The following is a 24,194-nucleotide window of genomic DNA, read 5'->3' on the forward strand; positions in this document are numbered from 1 at the left end:
TCAGGCAAGAAATATGACAGACAAGAGTGGAGGAGGTTGGTCCAATATAGTGACTCCACATAATAATGGGAAAAGCCTTAAAAAGATGAAGAATTCATAATAATCTATACCTATTGCGTATGGTGGTTACATTAGATGAAGATGTCCCAGTTAAAGAGTCATATGCATCAGATCTCTGAGTCTGTGGTGCTCCATTTTCAGAGGATGGTTGGAAAGGAAAATTTTTTTCTGACCACCCCTGTTTGAAGCCTGGTGTAGTTTCAAACAGTGTTCAGATTGGTTATTATCCTTTAGCAAAAAATTAAAATGATTGAAAAATATAGCTATATAGTTAGTTAATGGGCAATATAGTTTGCTAACCAAGTGCTTAGAGACACTTGGCTGGTATGCGACTGTATAAAATAGGTAAGTGTTTTATGTACCAAATTCTGGCCCATTGTATGTAGTAGAAAATGTTATAGTAATTAGTAGTAGTAGTGACAGTAGCAATAGTTTTGTTATATGTGCTTTCACTTTAGTTCCCTTGTCTTTGGATTACCCATCACACACTGGTATTACACTTATGCTGATTCTTTTTTTTTCTTTAAAAAGGCCTCGTAGAGTCAAGCAAGTCTTGCACTCCCAAAACACTTTCAGAAAATAGGCAATGTCTATCTGTACCTCATCAGGTGCAAAGAAAATACCAAACCTGTACACATCATTCACACAAATAAATCATTGGGCACACATTCTTGATTACACATGAGCTGCAACCACAGCAACAACTTGGTTGTCCATTTCAATATATTATCTGCCTGAAATGGTTAAACAGAAAAATATGTACGTTTGTTTATATCTGTTTCTGGATTTACGTTGCCCATTTTTTACAGATACAGCAATGTTAAATCTCATGGCTTCATTATGTTTTTACATATCTCCAAATTTATTCAAGGCATCTGCTGTATTTCCGGATATCTCAGATTTTATTTCAAGATTCTAAAGATATCAGAAGTAGATTTTAGAAAATATTTAAAAACCGCTGCTCAGTTACAGCCATGTGCATGGGACAGTAAGCAATAGCTGATCTGAAGACCTCAGCTGCTTGGCTGACGAATATAGAACAGTAAGATTAGCTAAGTTTGGTGGAGCTGACCCACGTAGGGCTATAAAAACAAACACTAAAATCTTAACATTCACTCTGTAACTAACAGGGAGCCAATGAAGAGAGGCCTACACTGGAGAGATGTGATCTGTTTTTTTGCTGCTGGTCAAAACTCTAGCAGCTGCATTCTGTACCATTTGCAGGTAAAACAGTGTCGTATGGGATACGCCAATATACAGGGCATTACAGTAATCCAAACAAGACATAACAAAGCTTGAATAAGCTTTTATAGGTCATTGAATGACAAAAACAGCTTAGTTTTATTGATCGCTCTGGAATAGAAAAAACTCCTCTCTACCACAGCATTTATCTGTTTGTCGAATTTCAAATTTGAATCAAAGATTACCCTGAGATTTTAAGCACATGGGTTCAAGTACCGGACAAGTGGACCCAATCTGCTAACAATGTTTCGTGTAAAAGTAGGTTGACCAAAAAGAATGACTTCAGTTTTTGACTCATTTAACTGCAGGAAGTGGGTTGGAGAAGGTGGCACTGACCAAAAAATAGGAGACAGAGTTGCAGGAGACAGAGTTAAAGATGTTCAGGTTTACACTGGGTGTGACAGGAATGGACAGGATTAGAAATGAGTACATTAGAGGATCAGCTCAGATTGGAAGACAAAGTCAGAGGGGCGAGATTGCATTGGTTTGGTCATATAGGCTGAGTATTTTGGGAGAAGAATGTTCAGGATGGTGCTGCCAGTCAAGAAGAAAAGAGGAAGGCCTAAGAGGAGGTTTACAGATGTGGTGAGAGAACATGCAGGTGGTGGGTGTAGTGGAGCAAGATGTAGAGGACAGGAAAACTTGCATAAATTCCATACTAAAATTTTGCTAATGCTAGAAAGGCAAAAAATGGAATATGCTCAAAACAATTTAGAATTTTAAAACCATATGTATGAATATCCCATGCTAAGTTCCTGTATAAATCTAAAATACAGTAGATAGAACTTTATTTTTCCCCGGGGGGAAATTTGCCTTTTTACAGAAGCTCTTTAAATAAATACATACATACATACATACATAAACAGGTAGATGAGTAAGTAAATAAATTAATATACACACACACTTTGGTCTGAACATACACCTGAATGAGTATAGAGCAAGACAATTCAAAAAAAAGAAAAGTTTTGACTTGATTGCCATAGTCACAGTGAGGCATTATGGAGATATATTGCTGTTGTTATGAAAGTGCCCTAGTAGCTTTTCTTAATAAATGTCTGCTAAGTAAATTGTAGGCTGATAATATAGTGTTAGTGTCTAAGAGAGAGAATGTACAGCATTGTTCACAATGGCATTCAGTTTTGTTTTAATTCACTCCTTCATTACAACCTCCAGTTGGTCCAGAGAGCATCATAAAACTGAGCTTGTCCTTTTAATTAGCTTGTTGATTCACTGGGCCTTTCTTGAAGTGATGTTACTTGCTTCGCACACCACAGCGTAGAAAATTACACTGCCCATCACAGAGTTGTAGAAGATGTGAAGGATGTCACTTTCCACATTAAAGTAACAGTCTCCTAAGGGAATAGAGCCTGCTTTGCCTTTTCTTGTATAGTTTGTCTGTGTTCTGAAACCAGTCCAACATGTCATTAATGTGGATCTGCAAGTACTTGTAAGAGTGGACCATCTCTGCATCCACTCCTTGAATAGTGACCAGACACAAAGGCTCTTTGGTGCAGCGAAAGTCAATAACCAGTTCCTTGGTTTTGCTGGTGTTAAGATGCAGACAATTCTATTTGCACCAAGAAACAAACTTTTCCACCTAACTCCTATATTCTGTCTCACCCCCATTATCAGTACACCCCATAAGTGCAGAATTATCTGAAAAGTGACTTGACGTGGTGTTATATTTATAGTCTGAGGTGTACACCTTAAAGAGAAAAGGAGACAAGTCTTGTCCTTCTGGTGCTCCTATGCTGCACCCATCCATTTCAGAAACACAGTCCTTGAGCCTCACAAACTGCGGCCTGCCCAAAAATAGCCCATTGTCCAGGACAACATAGGCTCATCCCCCTTCATATGTCTGAGCTTACCCCTTTACAGGGATGGCTGGATAGTATTGAAGGTGCTGGGAAAATCAAAAAACATAATCCTCACTTTGCTGACAGCTTTGTTCAAGTGAGAAGCAGCCTTGTGGAGCGGACAGATAATTGCATCCTCTACTCCACTCTTAGTCTGATAAGCAAACTGCAGTGGGTCCAGATAGTCTACTACACAAGGACGTGTACAGTCATGGCCAAATATTTTGAGAATGACACAAGTATTGGTTTTCACAGATCTTTTTGTCAGATGTTTCTATGGTATACTGAAGTGTAATTACAAGCTTTTCATAAGTTTGAAAGGCTTTTATTGTCAATTACATTAAGTTTATGTAATGAGTCAATGTTTGCAGTGTTGTCCCTTCTTTTTCAAGACCTCTGCAATTCGCCATGGCATGGTCTCAATCAACTTCTGGGCCAAATCCTGACTGATGGCAGTCCATTCTTATAATCAATGGTTGGAGTTTGTCAGAATTTGTGGATTTTTGTTTGACCACCTGCCTCTTGAGGATAGACCACAAGTTCTCAATGGGATTAAGATCTGGAGAGTTTTCTGGCCATGGAACCAAAATTTCGATGTTTTGTTCCCAGAGCCATTATCACTTTCGCCTTATGGCACGGTGCTCCATCATACTGGAAAAAGCATTGCTCGTCACCAAACTGTTCTTGGATGGTTAGGAGAAGTTGCTCTCTGATGATGTTTTGGTACTATTCTTTATTCATGGCTGTGTTCTTAGGCAAAATTGTGAGTGAGCCCACTCCCTTGGCTAAGGAGCAATCCCACACATGAATGGTCTCAGGATGCTTTACCGTTGGCATGACACAGGATTGATGGTAGTGCTCACCTTTTCTTCTCCAGACAATCTTTTTTCCGGATGCCCCAAACAATTGGAAAGGGGATTCATCAGAGAAAATGACTTTACCCCAAGTCCTCAGCAGTCCGATCCCCATACCTTTTGCAGAATATCAGTCGGTCCCTGATGTTTTTCTTGGAGAGAAGTGGCTTCTTTGCTGCCTTTCTTCGCACCATGCCATTCTCTAAAAGTCTTCACCTCACTGTGCATGCAGATGCACTCACACCTGCCTGATGCTATTCCTGAGCAAGCTCTGCACTGATGGTCCCCCAATGCCGCAGCTGAATCAATTTTAGGAGACGGTCCTGGCACTTGCTGGACTTTCTTGGGCACCCTGAAACCTTCTTCACAACACAAGTGGAAATTGGTTTTTTGGGATTAAGTAAATTTTAATGGCAAATTAATTGCCATTCAATGGATCACTCTTCATAACATTCTGGAGTATATGCAAATTGTCATCATAAAAACTGAGGCAGCAAACTTTGTGAAAATTAATATTTGTGTCATTCTCAAAGCTTTTGGCCACGACTGTATACTCAAGGGCCAGTCGCTGAAAAAATCTTAATGATGTGAGATGTAAGTGCCACTGGTCTGTAGTCATTAGGTGAAGAGGCACTTGCCTTCTCTGTAACTGAAACAATGCAGGATGTTTTCCACAGCAGTTATTAATGTAGTAGGGATGGTGTGGGGAGACTGGTCAATGAAAGAAGATGGCAGTGAGAGGGAAAATCTATTAAAAAATTTGTGCATTGTGTTAGCTTTGACCACATCCCCTTCTACCACCTGAGCCCTGGATTGCTTGAATCCAGTAATTATGCCCAGTCCATTCCAGACATCCTTCATGTTATTCTGAATGACTTTGTTTTCTATTTTAGCTTTGTAAGCTTCCTTTACTTCACTCACCTGTATCTTTATCACATGCAGTATGTTCTTTAGAGTGTTTTGTCACCAGATTTGACTGCTCTCTTTTTCCCATTCAGGAGACCTTTTAAATCCTTAGTAACCCAGGGCTCGTTGTTTGGAAAACAATGCACTGTCTTTGTGGGTACCACTGTGTCAACACAGTGTTAATATAGTCAGTGATGCAGTGTCAGAGTCCCTCAATATTGTCCCCATGTGAGTCACACATTATTTCCCAGTCTGTCATTTGGAAGCAGTCATTCAGAGTCATTTCAGGCTCCAGGTTCCACTTCCACACTATTCTTGTGGTAATAGGTTGCTGTCAAATAACAGGCTTGTGAGCTGGGAATATGATGAATCAGATTATGGTCAGATTTGCCTAACAGAGCTAGTAAATTAATTACATTTAAAAACATCTTTAGCATTAACTTAAAATTAACTTTGTGAACTTAAAACTATGTGCTTGTGCATGCATTTTTACCCACTCCTCGTCACTTCCCACCAGTAACCATGTATGGGCTAAAAAGCCCCTTTTGAATATTCATGACTTAATCACCATATAACTTTTGCCATGTTTCCTGAGTGATGTCTTTTACTTTAAAACCATGGAAGAACTCAGAAAATTCAATAAATGTTAACTTGAGGTATTACTTGCTTGGACAGGCTCCAGCTGTCCACTACCCTGGTTAAGCATGTTTAGAGGATGGATCAATGAATACCATAATCTGTCCTGCCCAAAGCAACTTTTGCTTTCATGTCTCCAATTCTTAAAAAGATATAGAAATACTGTTTAATTATAGGTTCAGATTTATTTAGAATGTATAATGTTTTAATTGTAATTACTGCTTCAGATTTAGCTTGGGATATGTTATTTCAACTGTGTTTTAATGTTTCATGTGTCTGTCCATGTTTTTTTCAGTATTTTCCTCTTTTACATGTCTGAAAGACACTATCAGCAAAACTAATAATCAGTAGTCAGTACAAGCTATTGAAACATTAGTGTGCGTGTCTGCATCTTAAGCTTGCCTGTACAAACAGTTTAAAAAACAAAAATGTGGTATCTGTTTTTCTGATGAAGCAAATAAACACTCCCAATCTTCCAATCAGTGACTCAAATCACACCTGAATGTTATGCTGTTTGTACATTTTCTAACTTCTTAAAATAAGAAAATGCCTTTTTTGCTACAATTAAAACACATGGAAAACATTTTGTTTTAAAGTTTGTCTATCATTTAAATGTTGTTAATGGTATTTGTGTCTTTTTTTGTGATGAGCTGTCCTCTTGGGGTTGTGAGCTGAACTGAAGCCCACATTACAGAGACCACCACACAGAAATCACGCAGTCCTTGGTGCGTTGCAGGTTTTAACAACCAGATTTAGAAAATGGAGGGATGGATGAACATACAGATATGATAATGTGACCGATGCATCATTGAAACGTGCAATGAAATTAGGTTTTCTATTTGCTTCATTGTCCTGCCGCCATGGAGTGACTAAAATGCCAAAGCCAAAAAAGTATGTGTCAGACATAAGGATGGTCAAGGCATTCTGTAACTTTAGGCCAATTTCAACGCCGTGTCCTTTATGAATTCCAAATTTTTCATTCAAAATACCTTCTGCACTTTCCGAACTTCAGCAGCTTTTATATGTCCGGTCCCTAGTCTTACTTTGTTGTCTATTAAAATAGTAAAGATTGATTTTCACTTTGTACAAAATGAAAATTGGAATTATAAAATGCAATATGTTGCAAAATCTGGTATGCTGGTTTTTAGTTATTTCAGTTAATTTCCTTTTTTTTTTTTCTAACTCTAACTTTTATACATTCTAAAGTTCTTATATGTATCATAGATATGCATATAATGTCACAATTCAGTAATCCTGCCTTTCACATGAGTGAGGCAGTTCATTTTTCATTAATTATTATTTAAAACACTTTATTGAAGAGTTGAGTGACTGATGTTAAGTTTATGAGTTGAAGTGTCATTCTTTTATGATTATTTGACTGTGTTTCTAGTTTGCTCATCATTTGCCTGTCAAAAATCTAAATATGAAAAAGGAATCTTAAAATAAGGTAGAACATATTTGCTATATCTGACAGCCCTGTCTAAATTTTACTGTTTATTTGAGTCAAAGAACAACAACCTCAGATATCGTATCATGTTGTTAAAAATGCATTAAATATCAAGAATAAATTCAGTTCACGTCTGTTCCAAATTCTGGCATAAAGTATGGTTTGTTGAAAAATAAAATATAGTTAGAATATAATAATATTTAATTTGTTAATGAAAGAAAATCTTTTTCCTGTCTATCTGTTGGTTAAATTCTTAATTCTAAGTTGCTGCTGTCATTTTCAATATGAATTATTCCATGTATGTAATTGTGAAGAAATATTTATTGCTGTGAATACGCTAGCACCATTTGATATTTGCACAGTAGATACAGTAATACCGTATATGATGGTATTTTAAAGCATGCTATACTTAGCCACAGATATTTTATATATAGAAGGTCTGTGATAGTTTCTCTGTAAACTGAGGAAATTATTTATGCAAAGAAACTGCATTTGATTTTAAGTTAACTGCATACTATAATACTAGGCCATTTATTTTGCAGGTTCACGTCATTTTTTCACCCAACCGGAAACCATGTTAAAAATCCCTGTGGTTGAAGAAGTAAATGTTGTCTCAGTTCAGTCAGTTTACATTTTTAATATGCTATAGCCATGTTTTTATTCCCATCATGCACCTTTGCTTTAGAATCCCCCTTTTAAACAATCTGTACTGGAGCAATATTTTTGGAAATCTTTTTAAAATTGGTTAAACGTGATGCTGCTGCAGTAGATTTAAAGAGAAAACTGTCTTAATGGGGAGCCTAGTGGAGCTGTAGAGGGCTTTTCCGGCGGCCTGCGTTACTCTTTTCCCAGGGCCCCCACTGTGCAGTTGTTCCACTCGCCAAGAAGCCTGTTAAAGAGTCCCCCAGAGCATGAGCAAAACCCTCCATGTTAATAGTTAATTGGAGAGGATGGCAAGATGAGAGGACAGCTAAGCATGTGGGCTCCGAGGACGGACTTCTACATTTAATGACAGCAGCTGTTCACATTGTTAAATAGCTTGCTGTTATTTGAGTTTTTCTCCTTCTTTCCTTCCTGAAAGATCAAAGAAGCACAAAAAGAAAAGGACAGAGTTTAATTTTCATTTTACTATATAGTGTTCCAAAGAAACTTTTCCATGTTTGTATTTGTGAATTTTCTACTTGAAATGCATTTTCATTACTTTTTTTCTTTTATTTTCCATTCTGATCAGTATGCTAGATAGCCAATGATAGTTAGTTGTGTAAAAAAGCTAATAGATCTAATAGTATCTTCTGGAATAAAAGACTTCGCAATAAAAAGATGACAGAGAGAAAGAGAGAAATGGGGGGAAGAAGAAACTGCAATATCTTTGTATGTAATCAATAATTAAATACTTGCTAGAAATGCATTTATTTTAAGCCAAATGCTGTCTAAAAAGCAAATAAAAAAATTTTGACTTTCCTTAACTGTCAGTATTTTTGGTTCCCAAAAATACTTTTCGTTAAGCTGAATTGCATGAATGCTGCAAAAATATGGTGAATTTCTCATTATACAATGAATGTCATTAATAATTATGAATTGACCTTGTAATTAACATAGTTTCACAAGCACAGCCTTTTAGAGACAATAACCTCATCATCCTACGAGAGGTAGCACATAGAGAAGATATGCCTGTGGGAAATTATTTGTCTAATGAAAAGTCAGTAAGAATAAGCCTTGTTTTAGCATTTCTCATGAGGGCTAATGACTTTCCATTCAATGAGTTATTTTCTTTATTCCATTTGGTATGTTGAAATATTAATCTTTTTCAACAATAATATACAGTAATGATTGTTTGGCCTTGTGTATTCAAAACTCTTGTGTGTCCCATGTTAGAGTGTTTTTATATTTATGTAAAGATAAATCTTCTGTTTATAGGTTAATGTGTTGCTTATGAAGTATGAATAAGCATCACCAATGTTATTTTATTACAAAATATATCAAAATGCACTTATTTCATTAAACTGTTTTGGTTTATATTAGTTCACAGATAAAAACAAAATGTTTAACATTATACAAGCAGCATTGTTATATGTTGATTTTTGTGTTTTTTTAGGAACAAACTACTTAACATATTGATTTTCATTTGTAAAGCTGTCACCCATGTTTTACACTGTTTGCATGTAGCTTGAAAATCAGTGGGTGTCATATTGCAGATTTTCTGCTTTGTTGGGCAGTAAACCAAGCTTGTGGTATTTCTATTTTGTAGACATTTATACTAGCTTTTTCTTGTTTACTGTTCTAAAGTTTATAACAAGCAAAATTTTGTTAGTTCATGTTTAGGGGTTCTAGTGCTAGCATGTCTGTGCTAAATAAATTTAGCATACCTTCACCCCTATTATTTATTAATAAACAATGACTTGCATATATTATATCAGCTTTGCACTTAGTTCATTTTTCATTGTTTAGTACTCATTTTGTGTATCTCATGATATTCTCAGGCTCAGCTAAGTCCTAGTTGCTTTTTACAGTTCTTTTATTATGTAAATATCTTATGAGAAAAGTAAGCCAAACTTAACAGTAACTAGATAAAAATTAAAATTACGCAATTGATAAAGTATTTTTTTGGGATCATTCTTGAAAGCCAGCTCTGTGATGAGGTACCCAAAAACATACAAAGTTACCTCCAAAACATATTTCATGGTTTGTTATGCTGCACTAGATATGCTGAATATTTAGTAAAATTTAAAGGTTCATATAGAATACTACTAAAGATGTACAAAAGCTCAAGAGATATGATGGATGCATTATACATCAGTAAATGTATATATGAAAATTCCATCATGAAATAAAATTGCATATAAATATGAAGTGTACTTATAGTAAAGCAGCAAATGGGGCAGTCTTTGAAGCCATTGCTGTTTTGGAGATCTTTATTTTTTTAATTTAACTTACCAGTGGTAGCATTAAGAATGTTAATGAACATATAGTATAATCAACTAATTAAAATAAGTATAATGTGAGTGTGATCTGAATTTGCCGTAATGTGCTGTATGAAAATTTTGTGTAAAGTACATCTCTTGTTGTCTTAAAACCATTAAAATAATTTCTTTTACACAGTTTCTTACTTTTACATTACCCATGAATGACTTGGGCTTAAATGAAAGAAATCTGAAATATTCATTGTGCTGCACTTTAAACTGCCTAGTTCTTTGTTTTCCTTGTTCTGGGCCTACTTTTCTTGCTCAGAGCCAATTGCAGCTCTCATCACAGTGTGGAGATAGAGTCATCTGTTTAGGCATATGGAATCTTTGGCTACTGCTCTAAGCGGTCTGTGGATGGCCCAGTGTCCAAACACAGGCGCAACTGTTCTATAAGCAGAAGGCAGGGAACCCCTGTATTCACCCCATTCTGAGAAAATTATGACGTTGCTTAAAACAGATGCCTGTTTATGTCTACTCCTTGTTAATATTTGCTTAAATATTATTGTTATTATCTATCTTCTGAATGTGGTTTACAGTTTTAACAGAATTTTAGTTTCTTTGTTTCTGTGCTTTATTATTCTGTGTATTTAAACATTTTTTATATTTTTTCATAAGAGAATATATAATTTTGGGAAAAAGAAACTCATTTTTTTATTCAACTAATAGCTGTGTGTTAATCATACATTACACTTGCAACAAAGACAACTTTTTCACAAATTAGAACGTCAGTAATAATTGCTTGTTGATTTTAAACATAGATAAAAACAGATTTAACCTTCTGACTCTTCTAAGACTAACGGCACATGATGAAAAATAAAAGCGTTGTCCCACAAATGTATTGGTTTTATTAATTTTTAATTAGTGCAACAGACTGTACAGCATTCTGAAAGCTTCCAAAGAGTTGTTAGTGCCACAATTGACCTTAAAAGTTTAATAATAACTCACTTTTGAAGCAAGTGCAGCTTCAGCATAGCTGATTCCAATGCAAAGAAGTCCAGGGAGAATTAAAACAGCCAACCAAATGGCAGTCAAGGGTTCCTGGGATGGAGCCTTCTGGAAAGCTGGGCGCTAGAGTAGCTTTACAGCCAGTTTTTAGATGAGAACAGTGGGGGAAAAGAGCTGATCTGTCCTGCTTTGGGAGCTCCTGGTAGCAGGCCAAAACTAAGAAACAGAGGTCTGTTTTTTGCTTAAACAGTAGCTACCATCTCATCTGAAATGAGGAGGAATAATATTTGAACAATAAATGAACTGATAGTCCAATATACAATAAAACATGTTTTATGATTTTACAATACTTATTTGTTTATATATAACATGCATTAATGCAGTTATTTACAAATTTAATTTTAAATTGTCTTTTTTAATATTTAAAAAAGTTGTATACTTAGGAACTGTGCTTTATGAATAAATAATACAATAATTAGATAAGTCTAGGTCTAAAATGAACCTAATACTGGTAAAAATTTTAAGATATGTTATTAGTCCATCTTAAATATATTCAGATTGGTTTTAAAATGTATTCCACTGTGTCTCTATTCTAATTTAATTCTGAGCAAAACATTATGCTGTTTATCTGCACTGAACATTAGTACCAAAGGCTTACATTTTATATTTCCAACTAATTTTTTGTTGATATTGTTCATGAGGTAGAAGATTTACAAGTTTACTACAGTAATCAGAGTACATCTTGATCAAGACGCCATTAATTTTTCACATTAAGTCTCAAACAATCTCTGCATATGAAAATTGCATAGGGATACTGCAACAAACATAGAGAGGCAGGTTTAAAATATTTAAACCCCAAGCAATAAATTATACAGTGAATCTGGCTGCTTGCTAAAAGTAAGTCTGATGTGAACCTTCCCAGCAGAGGGAGCAGTCTTCTAACTTCTTTGATCCCTTCACTTTCCCACCTGCTTTCTTTCTTTTTCCCAGCCAGTCTTCCATCTGGACCTGAGTCTGCCTGTCTATTCCTCCTGACAGCCTGTAATTTTGAATGTAATACAGGATTAGTTTAAGAAGATTTAAATCTTTGGTGGAACAAACAGCTGAATGCTCTATTGCAGTGTATATCACTATTTTGGAATTGACTATAGTAGTGAATGGTAAATTTATTTCTGTGTCACAGTTTTGAATGAACACAGTTAATCCACAGACAGAAACCCAACTTATGAGATCTTTACTGTACTGTACATGTTAGATTTTAATGACAGTAAATACACTTTGATTAATAAATGACACAACCTTTCCACTGATTCCCATTATTGTGCTGACTGTCAGTTGTAAAGCCATTAGCATGGTTACAAATGTTTAATGATGCTAATGTAGTTCTTAGCTTAAGGGTTTTGCAGGATACCAAGAGTGTTATGTGATCAGTTTTCGTTCTTAATGTTCGCTGTAGTTCAGGAGTCTGCTCTGAGTGTTTCACATATTTTGAGATACTCTAAGAAGCATTTAGTTTGCTTATTAGTGTAATGTATGCATTGTAATAACTGACTACTTTTTAATGCAGATACTGTATGCAATTGTTCCTTATAGCCAAAATTCCTTACACCTTTTCTCAAATATACATACAAACCATTAAATATTGTGCTTGGTGCTTTTATAGATGATGTGTATATATGAGTATCATTGCATATTTTAAGAAAGGTTCAAGCTCTTCCATTTGCATTTTCTTGCTTTTTCTGTTTTTATCTTTTCAATCCAGGTGCTAAGTAGTCATAATGTCAAGAGAGAAGGATAGGGTGTAATCTGTTTCTTCAGTTTTATTTGACAGTCATTTTTCTTGTGACTTCAACAAATTTTCATATTTTATTTTTAGACATTCATTACAGATAAAATACATTCATGTTCAGGCTATGTTAAAGAAAAAGATCACCATTCTCCAAACAATCAGAGCCTTATTATTTTTAATAATATGTGTTAATTACTTAACACCTTACATGGATTTGGTAGTTTATGGAAACCTGTACCACATTCAGAATTTAGCTTTGTAAAGCTATAGATTATTTTTAATCCGTTTGCTCCATCCATTTATAGAACTTGTTTAATCTTTAATGTAGTATTTTTTTATTTGTATGCATTTTGCAATACTGATACTTGCTTCAAAAAACTTTTGAATTCATGATAAATGAAAAGGTGAGAGAGCTGAATCTGTGAAGCAACTCCTCTAACCACTGTGCTCTAATATAGCAACCTATATCAAGGAGACAATTGGAAAATATACAGTCAATATATACAGCTGTTTATCATTTTGTCTCTTTTTAACATTTTTTATTTATTACGTCATTTTCTTATAATACTGGCTTTGAAGTGAATTTCTTTGCTATTTATGCTTAGTCTAGATGTTTTGCAAAAGATTGTCCTAAGTAAACAAAAAAGTACAATATGTTATCTAAAAGATGTTGACTTAGGTGGTGTAAATATTTGATTTATGGAGTCCTTCTTCCCTTTCTGTTAGTTTGTGCTGTTTTCCTACCTTATTATTCTATGGCAAACTGATTAATATGTTCCACCTATCCACCAGTGTCATCTGATACAAATAGTGTTTCTTTACCATAGTTGGGTAACTTGGTTGAAAATATAGTTTGTGGTTTGTACACTCATCATTTTTTGTGGTAAAATACACCATATAAATTTATGATAACTCTGTGGGAATAACGCACCTGATATACAAGGCATGAGGTATAAGCAATTCTTCACACAAATGCTTATTTTATATTAAGTACTGTATATAAGAACAAAGTTAAATATGCTTGTTTGTCATTCATGGTCAAAGATAGCCAGGGTTATTAATAAAAACTAATATTAAGACCACTGTATGAGACAACGTTCTATCACAAAAAATCGATTCTAAATTTGTAATACTGTTCACTATATTGCTTGGTCATCATCTTACTTATTAGTAATGGTCCTAACTCACAACTCCAACCCAGTGACTCACTCAGTGGAAAAAAGTTTCTTGTTTTGCTTAAAAATTGGACAAGAAAAATTTCTTCTATGTGTAAAAGTTCAAGGTTTTTCAGAAATTATTAATATTGTCAAATAAGAAAGGTGGGCATTTGTCCAACGTTTCAATATCTTAAAATACATAAGGAACTACTATATACAGTATGTGATTTAGTATTAGTTCAGTCTTGAATAATCTTTGTTTTATTCACAGCAATTTGATTTACAAAATCACTGTAATAAAACTGAAAAAAAAGTAATGGCTTCAAGTCTGGTCCTCGTTGTCATCTGTGTGAAGTTTGCGAGCTCTCCATTAATTTCTGTGGGTTTTCCTCCCACTAGATGTTCCTGTCAGTTAAGTGTCAAATCTATATGTGAATATAAAGTGTTCTTGAGTAGATCCAGCCTTGTTTATGCCTGTTTAATGCCATTTGCCTAGTGTTTTAGTACATTAGAAAAGGCACATAGAAAGGTTGGTCTGATTATCCACAACTTTGGATAACCAGTAAGTGCATGGTGCTAGTCTTTATTCTGTTGTGACATTGACATCATATGTTGCACACTTCCTGTTATTACTGCATTGCAGCTGATTGAAAGGGAAAACAAAAACTTAAAGTTTTTCATTTACATAGGCCACTTACAACTACAGGGCACTGTACACATGTACAAAAATGTTATTGTTAAAACAAATAGTAATATTCAACAATATGCAAAAACAACCTTCAAAATATACATATAAACATACAATTTTTTAAATTAAATTTAATTAAAAATTAATGTTTTCAGTTACATCTTTTCAGATAGGAAAAGCTAAGCTTTTCAAGTTCTGGAAATGATTTCAACTTTATGAAGTAAATCTGCTCTAAAAGGCAACTAATTTCTCAAGTGGTTGTAGTAGAAAGTTATTTTCACTTTTTCATAACAGACCCTTAAATTTAAATGTATTATTGCTGTATAATTTTCTGCATTGAAAAAAATAAAATATTTATATCTTGAGTTAAGGCTGCATCTATACTTTGACTGTGGCAAAATCCAGGCTGAAAATAAAATGTGCAGCATAATTACAGTTTTTCCTAACTCTCTTTATAAGAAAATATGTTTCACATACCTTTTTACCCAGACAAGTAATTTTTCTATTTTATTAATATTAAATATGAGCTGTGTTATGCTGTTTCTTACTATTGTTGCAATTAATTCATTGTCTGTTGTACACATGGGCCTGGACCTGTTTATTTTATTAACGGTACTCCTAATTTATGAAGTTGAAAATGAAAGCTTTGTAGAACAAATTGTTGCTATGAAACTGGTGCGTGTCAATGAAATTTTAGTTGAAATATTTTTGAACATACTTGTCATATGACATATGACAAGAATTAAAATGTAGCGTGTGCCCTCCATGAAGTCTCACTGAGTTAGAGACTGCACAAGCATAATTATTGTTAAATACTGAGCAATGTTTATGATTAAGTAAAGTAAACTATCTAAGAACAGTGCCTCTCAGTCCAGTTGAATTTTCAAGCATTTATATAGTAGAATGCAATGGTAGGTAATTTTAGGATTTGACATTAAATTTACTGCGGTGGGCTGTAGCCCTGCCTGGGGCTTGTTTCCTGCCTTGCGCCCTGTGTTGGCTGGGATTGACTCCAACAGACCCCCGTGACCCTGTGGTTGGGATGGGTTGGATAATGGATGGATGGATATTAAATTTAAAATTATAGTAATGGTGGCATTTCCTTCATCATAACAAATTTAAATGTCAGTATGAGTTAAGGCTGTTTCTGTGATGTGACCTGAAATTTCTTATGGGTTGTGTTTTTAAGATAATATTAGAGTTATGAAATGAACATTTTCTGTATATTTGAAGTTGGCCAGTAGTGTTGATAAGAGAAATTCGACAAAGTATACTCTATAGTGAATATGCTGTGTTCACCAGTAACTTTCTTGACAAATATTTTCCTAAAAATTTGTCTTGCAACTGACTTAAGCAAACATTTTTCTCAGCATCTCATGATGCTTAGTGAGGCCAGCATTATATCACAGATATGTAGCAGCCATGCTCAAAAATTTCATGCATGCCTACCATAAGATCGTTACTGATCTGCTTTACTTATTCATAATGTCAGAAGGATTTCAATCCTGTATGCATTAAAAAAATGAAAATAAACTTGCAGTTTTTTCATTAGCTGACCATAATGGGTACTGCCATGAGATATGTAAGCTGTTTCCTGTGAGCTCCCTCACTTGACTACACCCAGCTCTGCATGGCTAATTTGCATGTATGATTAGCCATGTGCCCAGCTACATCTAAAAATAAGCCTTAAAGGAGCCCTCCCTTTCCTCAAATCAAAATGAGACGATGTGAAGTAATAATATTAATAACGAAAGATTTACTACTATTTTCAAGACATTTCTTCCTGATGGAAAAAAAAGTGTGAAACAACTGCACAGATAAAGTGGAAACAAAAATAACGAAACTTCAGACAATGGAATGAGCTGCTCCCACACCACTGCTTTGTTTTACATATAATGTGTGCCCCAAAGTTGCAACTCTGTCAGCACAATTATGTTTATTTTTTTACTTACTGCTATTTTGTTATTTTTTGTTTGTGGTATTTGTTCTATCTGCGTCTTTTGTTATTTGTGGCACAGTGGGGCAGTTGTTAACACTGCTGTCACACAGTTCAGATCACATTTTTGGCCACAATAATCAATAGCAGGTGCACGCTTCCCTAACACTCTTAAAAGACCATTGCACTATTGTAATCCTCTCAAAACTAGTTTAACACCTCTTTCCCCATTGATTTCAGTGCATTTTGCAAAGTTTGGCAAAGTTCCCAAACATTTCCATGATTTTGTTGAACTCACTGTGAAGCAAACTCCATGGGTTCACTTATCACTCTTAAGAACATTCAAATTTAAGTCTGAATTCTATAATAAATTTAACAGTAGACACTTTTGAAAGAATCCACAACAATTAAAGATGTATAAATTATGACTACTACTGGTGAGGGAGATGGGGGTTATAAAGTTAAAATTATAAATAAATTATAAACATTACAAAATATATAGGCCCTTTTATGTCAATAAGGCAAGTAATTTTTTTATTCAGAGTAGGTACAAAATGTTTACCTGACAGTTAGCTTAGGTGTGTGTTGTTATTAGAAAGCTTAAACAAAACATGTGATATGAGGTCTGGTGTTTTAGCATCACCTAAACAAGTGTATGGTTATTTGTACGTTATACTGTAGGCCTGATTTTACTCTTTAACACCCCCCACATACACACATCCAACAATAGCAGCAAAGCACAAACTTTTCACATTGCAGATTTTCTGATTTTTGCCTTGTTAAGGACAGGTTTGTTACTGAAGCAAAAGGCTTATGTCAGTTTCTTTGTTTTGTATACTTTTTTTTTACTTTGTAAAGTTAGTTGTAGAAAGAATGAATGAGTTTGCATGTTGCTGTAATAGTCAAAGATATGTTAACAGTAATATTAGGTGTGACTTATGTGTTCAAGACATCAAGTTGGCGACAGCAGAGCGGTTTCATAAGCAAGGCAAAATGGCATTAAAAAGCTTTTTGAACATTTTAACAAGTGCATTGGTGTTCATGGGTGTTATGCTGAAAAATAAAACTTATTTGGTTTTATTGGTATATTGGTATGTGTTTGAAAGAGTCTGGAACAAAATTATTTTATCACCCCTTGTATATTATACTTTGCATATTTTTTACATCTGTAAAATATTGAGTATGTATGTTCAAAGTATGTGAGAAAAAATGTAAATAGTCTTTCTTAATACAGTATGTTTTTTTTATGCAGAATTAACTTGACCAAGCGTTGATTAAAAAGTTTTCTGTCACAAAGGCAAATTGAATGACTCACAGCACTAGACCCAAAATAATCAGTCTGCATCTCACAAGTTTATTCTGTCCCCATGTAATTCTCACAATGCACAATCTGTCAAGTCAATTGATGTTGTTGAATTGTCCCAGTGTGAGGCAGAGTGTGTGGCCATGCTTGTAAACTCTCCTTGATGTTCTGGCATTCCAGCAAAAAAGGGTTCATGACTTGCTCCTTTTGCTGCAGCCCTAAACAACTTCACATGAAAGTTGAATGGACAATAAAATCTTCTTTATTCAGTGATTTAATTTTACTATGCTTTGTATACTCTATTTTTCTTTTATTATTGTACAGAATAGGAGAATGAAACTTTTTGAAGGTCTATACAATATGCACAATATAAAATAAACATCACGTTTAATTTTTTTGTAAAAATGTTAATTATAATAAATAAAAACTACTATATGCATTTTAATTGAAATCATGCTCAAATATAAAACTACTGTTAAGCTGGTATAGTTCTTTTTATGAATGCTGCTGTTATGATGACCCAATTTGATTTTCTTGCTGACAGATGGAAACATGACATTAAGAGTGTTTTAATTAGCAATTTAAGACTCAAAACTTGCATTTTTTTATTATGTTTTACAGAACAAAGCAATTATGGGACGTGTAACAAACTTGTGCGATACTGTCATTGGTATTAAATCATTTAATGGTTCAGAGAAAGATGCCAACGATTTATATAAGGACTATCATGGTAAGTACTGTAATAAACAACACAAAGAATTTAACAAAATTATTTAGAAATGTTGGTTACAGACATACATAAGTATTTCTTAATTTTGCATTTTTGTTTTAAATGTTGCCTTATACACCCCCTCTAAATAGTCAATTGTAGATTTGACTTTTCTTGTACAAAAATGCATTAGAGCTGAGAAGAAAACATGGCAACTCTTCGCGTTCTGTCAAGACAGATTATGGAGAAATGACTCAATCAGACGTACATCCCATCAGACAGGCTTTGGGGAATTAACATGCAGAGGAAGCCTAGGATTCATCTGGCCTGTGGGCCAAAAAATGTCAGGAAATCAATATTTTAATGATATTGAACTGCACAGCTCAATATTGCTAGAATTTTACAGCAATAATGTAATAATATTTGGAAAGTATAAAGCAGACAGAATGCAATATTCAGCTGTAGGCAGTTAGTTTTCTTGGTACCATGCAGTGTGCTAAAGTGCATTTTAGACATGGCTTGCAAAGGTCAGAATGAAAAAAGGTAGCTGCTTTTTACTAGAAGCATGAAAGGTTTTATTTTTCTACACGTATACAGTATTTTTTGTGCATATATATTTCAAACCCATTATTTTTATTATGGTATATGTTTATAGGGATGCTTCATCTATGAAACAAAACTGCCTGTTTTTCCACAAATTATGTATAAACTATTTGAAAACTTATTTGTCTATATTATCTTTAGTTCAGTCATGACTTGTTCATCCAATGAAATGCTTAGCAATCAAAAGCTTTGCTTTATTTTGTGCCCCATAGTCTATGTTTTGGTAGCTGCCTACTGGTGCAGTTAATAAAATAAAGATCGCTCAGCAATGCCGTGGGCTGCTTGCAAGGTGATAGCCATATTTGCTTACAGTAAATACAAGAGAAAATAACACACAAATGTGCTGCAGTTGTGACAAGTATGGCAGTCTCTTTTTATATCTCCACTCCTGTACCCAAATGCAATTAGTTGTCCTTGTAGAAGAATTGTTGTTTATCTTGTTCTGCTTGATTACTTGAATATAATCACACTGTTTGCTTCATTGCTTCTAGTAGTACACTCTAGTTAATAAAAAGAGTCTGGGGTACTTTAACTGTACAAAATTCTTTCAGGCCAACCCTTTTTCTCAGTGACAGAATTGTGTAAATATTTTATTCTTCAAGGTTTGGTATGTGTGAAGAAGATTCCTTATCTCAATAGTTTAATATGTGAACTTCCTGACACAAGAGATCTTGCCTTTAAACTGAAAAGAAAGCAGTTCACTATTGAGGTAAGTGTACCTTACACTTTTTTTGAAAATTGAACTAATGGCATTGCAGACTGGATCATATACTGCATAGGTGATCATCAATAACTGAGTGTTAACACTTGAGACAAAAAAACATTAAAACTAATTTCCTTATTCCATTGCTACTCAAATTAAATCACAAAACAGCCTGAAACTTTTAAATGTGTTTTTAATTATAGTTTTTCCAAGCCATTTTACTCTGTATTAAGTAACTCTTAATAAAGTGTTTTTAACAGTCCAACAAATTATAGGTATTCATTACATATTCAGTCGATATTTAGTAATCATTGCTGAAACATTTGAATAAGATGAATGGTACATAACATCATTCAAAATTACATTCACTGTACTCTTTAGGTGTGTTTTGCATTTGTATTTTATATAGGTTTGTGCTGCCCAGACCTAAACTTGGTTAAAGTAATAGATATGTTACATGTAATTTCTGTCTTTGTGGATTTGTAGTGAAGTTGAACAGTCTGTGTTCTACCCTTTGTATGTTGATTTATTTATTATATCTGGGCAAGAAAGTTTAGAGAAGAAGCATTTCAATTAAATATAACTACAGTTCAAGTGATTTTTTATTCTTATAAAAGCCATCAGTGATTTTTCAGTAGGCTTTCTCATATGTTTTTAACCTCTATTTAGTTTGTTTGTTTAACCATACAGAAACAGGATAAAACAATATTGCCCAGTTAAACATTATGCACTAGTACGCCAAGCTTGGAAGAAGCAATGGTTATAGTGAAAGTGCTTTTTGGTGATGATGTAGTTATCTGTTCCAACAGTCTATGCAAAGTTTTTTAATGAAATGGATAAAACAAGTGGGCAGCAGTGACAAATCATTTTACTTTAACTCCCTTCAAGTGGAAGGAATTTATGCAGGCTACTTGTCTTCCCTGTTTGAAATAAGAATACCCACCAGAAAATTAGCATACTTTTTAATCTTTCAACTATTCCTGGTCAATTGGGTTGGCACTGCTTTGGTGTTTGGGACTTCACCCTCAAGTGACCATTTTGCCCCTTCTTTGACCCTCTGGCCTTTTTAACTGACCACTTGATTAAGAAACTTAAGTATCTTCTTTCCTGATGTGCTTTCTTGCTTAGTGAGTATCTGAAGAGCCACTGTCTTAACACCCCTTTTCCTTAACAATATATCAAAAAGGAGCTATCAAGTGACAAATTAAAATGCCCTCCTCCTAATTATTGGCTATTATTGGCCCTCATTACCTAATCACTTCTAGAGCAGTTAATAGTTAATCCGGAAGCCAATTGTTCCTTTAGGTCATAGCTGGGTAGACTCTTAGTCTCTTGATTTATAGTCTGCTTCTCTTAATTTACACTTAACAATGGGGTCCATAAAATCAAAATGATTTTTACAATTCCGTTTGAATTTTGTGGTCTATTTGTTTCCTTTGCAATTATATTATGAAGCTGAGCTTTTCTATCTATATTGTAATTTGCTTTATTTTTTTCCACAAATTGTTTTTTTTTCTTTTCATTTTCTTGGCTTTTCAGCAAGCAAAGTTACTTACTGGTTTATTTTATATTTAAATGATTATGTCATATGGTGCTCTAACAGTTTTTAATACAAATTAAGGACTATCAGTTATAAAATAAATTGAATATCACAGAAAGTAAACATTCATTTTCTCAATCAACATTATCACAAAACAAACCATGGTAGTGAGAATTCACATTTATAATATGTATTTATGTAGTAGTGACCCATCCTAGGTTGGTCCCTGCCTTGTGCTCAGTAATATAGAAGTATACTCTGGTAGTCCAGCAACACTGAATATGTGATTCACAAATTCATAGAAAGAATTCTGCCGAATGAGCTTTATGGATTTCTATGAAAATTTTGAAGACTTAAATTAGATCCTTATGCAGCCTTACCTAATCAAGACTAAAGGGACTTAAATCCTCTAAGCCTTTCAGAGCAGGGCATGTCCCAGGACTAAAGGACATGTTGATTTGCTCTGTGCAGCTTCAAGTGCTGCTACGTCTAAATACGATAATGACCCATAATCTATATAATATACCGTATTTACGCGTGTACCACGCTCACATTTCTTCCCAAAAATTAGCATTAGAAAATTAGGTGCGCGTCATACACGAGGAAATGTAAATGTTACTTACTTATCCTGTAATGTTTACTTCTTCTGCTTGGGCTGTCTGGCTCGCTCTCTCTCTCGCTCGCTCGCACTCTCTCTCTCTCTCGCTGTTGTTTTTGAATCAATTTGGCGTCATCATTCAGCATGTATAGTAGCGATTACGATTACGCGATTTTCTTTGTAAAAATTAGGGTGCGCGTCTTACACGAGGGCGCATGGTACACGAGTAAAAACGATATTCAACAGTTTAATCAATATAATCAATATATATATATCAATATATATATGTAATCAAAAGTTTAGTATAAATTTTTCTTTTAACTTGTCTTCTGTCCATTGTCTAGACAATGACATTGATGTGTCAATAGAAAATTTTTCAGAGGATTTTTAATGCAAGTCACCATTATCCATCTTGTATTTATAATTAATGTTCCTCTTCATGTAGTATTTCCACTTTTCTACATTAGCATATATTTTTCAAATGTTGCTTAATTATTGGTCATGTCTTTTTGAATTGTTTTTGCTGTAACCTCAGTATCTGCTGTTCTTCCAGTTTTAGTATCTTCTGCAAATTTCGGTTATAGTTTAGTAACTATACCAGAATCATTGTCATTTATTTAAATTAGAAATAGTAACGGTCCAAGGATAAACTCCTTACGAACTCCACTGATGACATCAACAAATGTGAAGTTTTGCAAGGTATACGAGTGAGGCTCATTGGTTTGTAATTACTAGGATCCATTTTGTCTCCCATGTTGAGGATTGGTGTCACAAGAATGAAGATAAATGTATTTGTGTTTAAACTTACTACAACCAGTAAATGTATTAAAATTAGTACCACACCACAGAAAGAAGTGTGTACATTGCAATACACATGTCGTAAATGTAGAAAGGACTGTCCTTGCGTGTGTGTGAACTGTTAACATTTGAATTTGATGATTGCATATAGTGCTGAACTGACCTCTCTGTAGGCCTACTATTCTTTCCTCTGCATGTCCTGGAGTACAAAAGAAACAGCACCATTCAGCAACATGGAGACTAGCAAGATCGGGAAAAAAAACACACACGGTCACTGATTACAACCGCAAGATGTTATGCGATTGAATATGAATAATATGAATAATGTTGCGCCCGTGCCACAATGTTTTCCGAAATGTACTATACAGGTCATAAAATGAATAATTCCAAATATCATATATGCCTATGTCTCTGTTTTTCTCACCATAAGGTGCATACTAATTCAGCGTGAGCAGGAACACTCAGTAAAACTGAATAAAAAAAATCAAGTGACAATGAGATACAAAGAAGGCAGATTCACCAGCATTTGTGTGTCAGCTTTTATCCATCCAGATCAGAGAATGTCCAGTTCCATTGCCTCAAAACACCACTCACATCTACAGTTATTCCCAGTTTCAAATAAAAACTAACAGCGTCAGATCCCTGGGGGGGGCGGTAGTATGTATCATGATCGTGACTGAGAGAATATAAGTGAAAAAAAAGGTAACTTTTACAAGTACTATAAATGTACACCATCTGTTACAGATGCAAACCAAATGTATGTGTGTACTGTGTAATATTAACAATAAGAGCAGCTCACTACTGAAAACGGCAAATATAGGAGTCAGTCGGGATCGAACCGGGAATTCTTGATTACAAGTCAGCAGATCTTACTGCTACACCACAGAAGCTGTTACAGTATGTCGTCCTTGAACCTTCCTTGATCCTTGGACTTCAGGCTTCACACATTATGTAGTTTATGCCAACATTTCGTCATTTACTACTAAAATATGAAAAACGTTTCTGTTTTAATAAATGTGTTTACACAGATTATTGTAGAAATGGAACACACATGAAATGCATTTATTTCAAATAACGATCTATTATTTCCACTCTAAAACTCCAGCACTTCACTCCCAGATAATCAAGGCATGAGCTGGGAGAACTTTGCGCACGGTCTGCGGTGGTGGGGGGATGGAATAGCAGGCTGCTTGTCTTTATCGGCACATTTACAGGACAAAAGACACTGACGGAGAGGTGCGATGGGATTTAAGGTGGGCAGGATCTACAAGTTTTTTCATAGGCTCTGGTAATTCTAGTGTTAAAAGTCAAGGGAGCGACAAAGCCCTAGTGTTGAAGAGTGTTGCCCTAAATGAACAGTGTAGAAAAAAGTGACTCACAGGGAATAGAATTGCAGACCCCTGTCTTGATGTGTTAAACATTTAACTGGCTACAAAAAACATTTTAACCTGTAGAAAAAAA

General features: G+C 34.5%; 1 protein-coding gene across 1 annotated transcript in view; it reads left to right on the forward strand.

The window, feature by feature from the left end:
• elp4 (elongator acetyltransferase complex subunit 4) overlaps positions 1-24,194 on the forward strand; it is a 367,688-nt gene that overhangs the window by 183,449 nt on the left and 160,045 nt on the right. Inside the window, exons 8-9 of the mRNA XM_028793869.2 lie at positions 18,404-18,512; positions 19,697-19,803. Coding sequence (XP_028649702.1) covers positions 18,404-18,512; positions 19,697-19,803 — 216 coding nt within the window. The remainder of the gene's footprint in view (positions 1-18,403; positions 18,513-19,696; positions 19,804-24,194) is intronic.

Source organism: Erpetoichthys calabaricus, chromosome 2 (genome assembly GCF_900747795.2).
Source record: "Erpetoichthys calabaricus chromosome 2, fErpCal1.3, whole genome shotgun sequence".
Taxonomy (NCBI): Eukaryota; Metazoa; Chordata; class Cladistia; order Polypteriformes; family Polypteridae; genus Erpetoichthys; species Erpetoichthys calabaricus.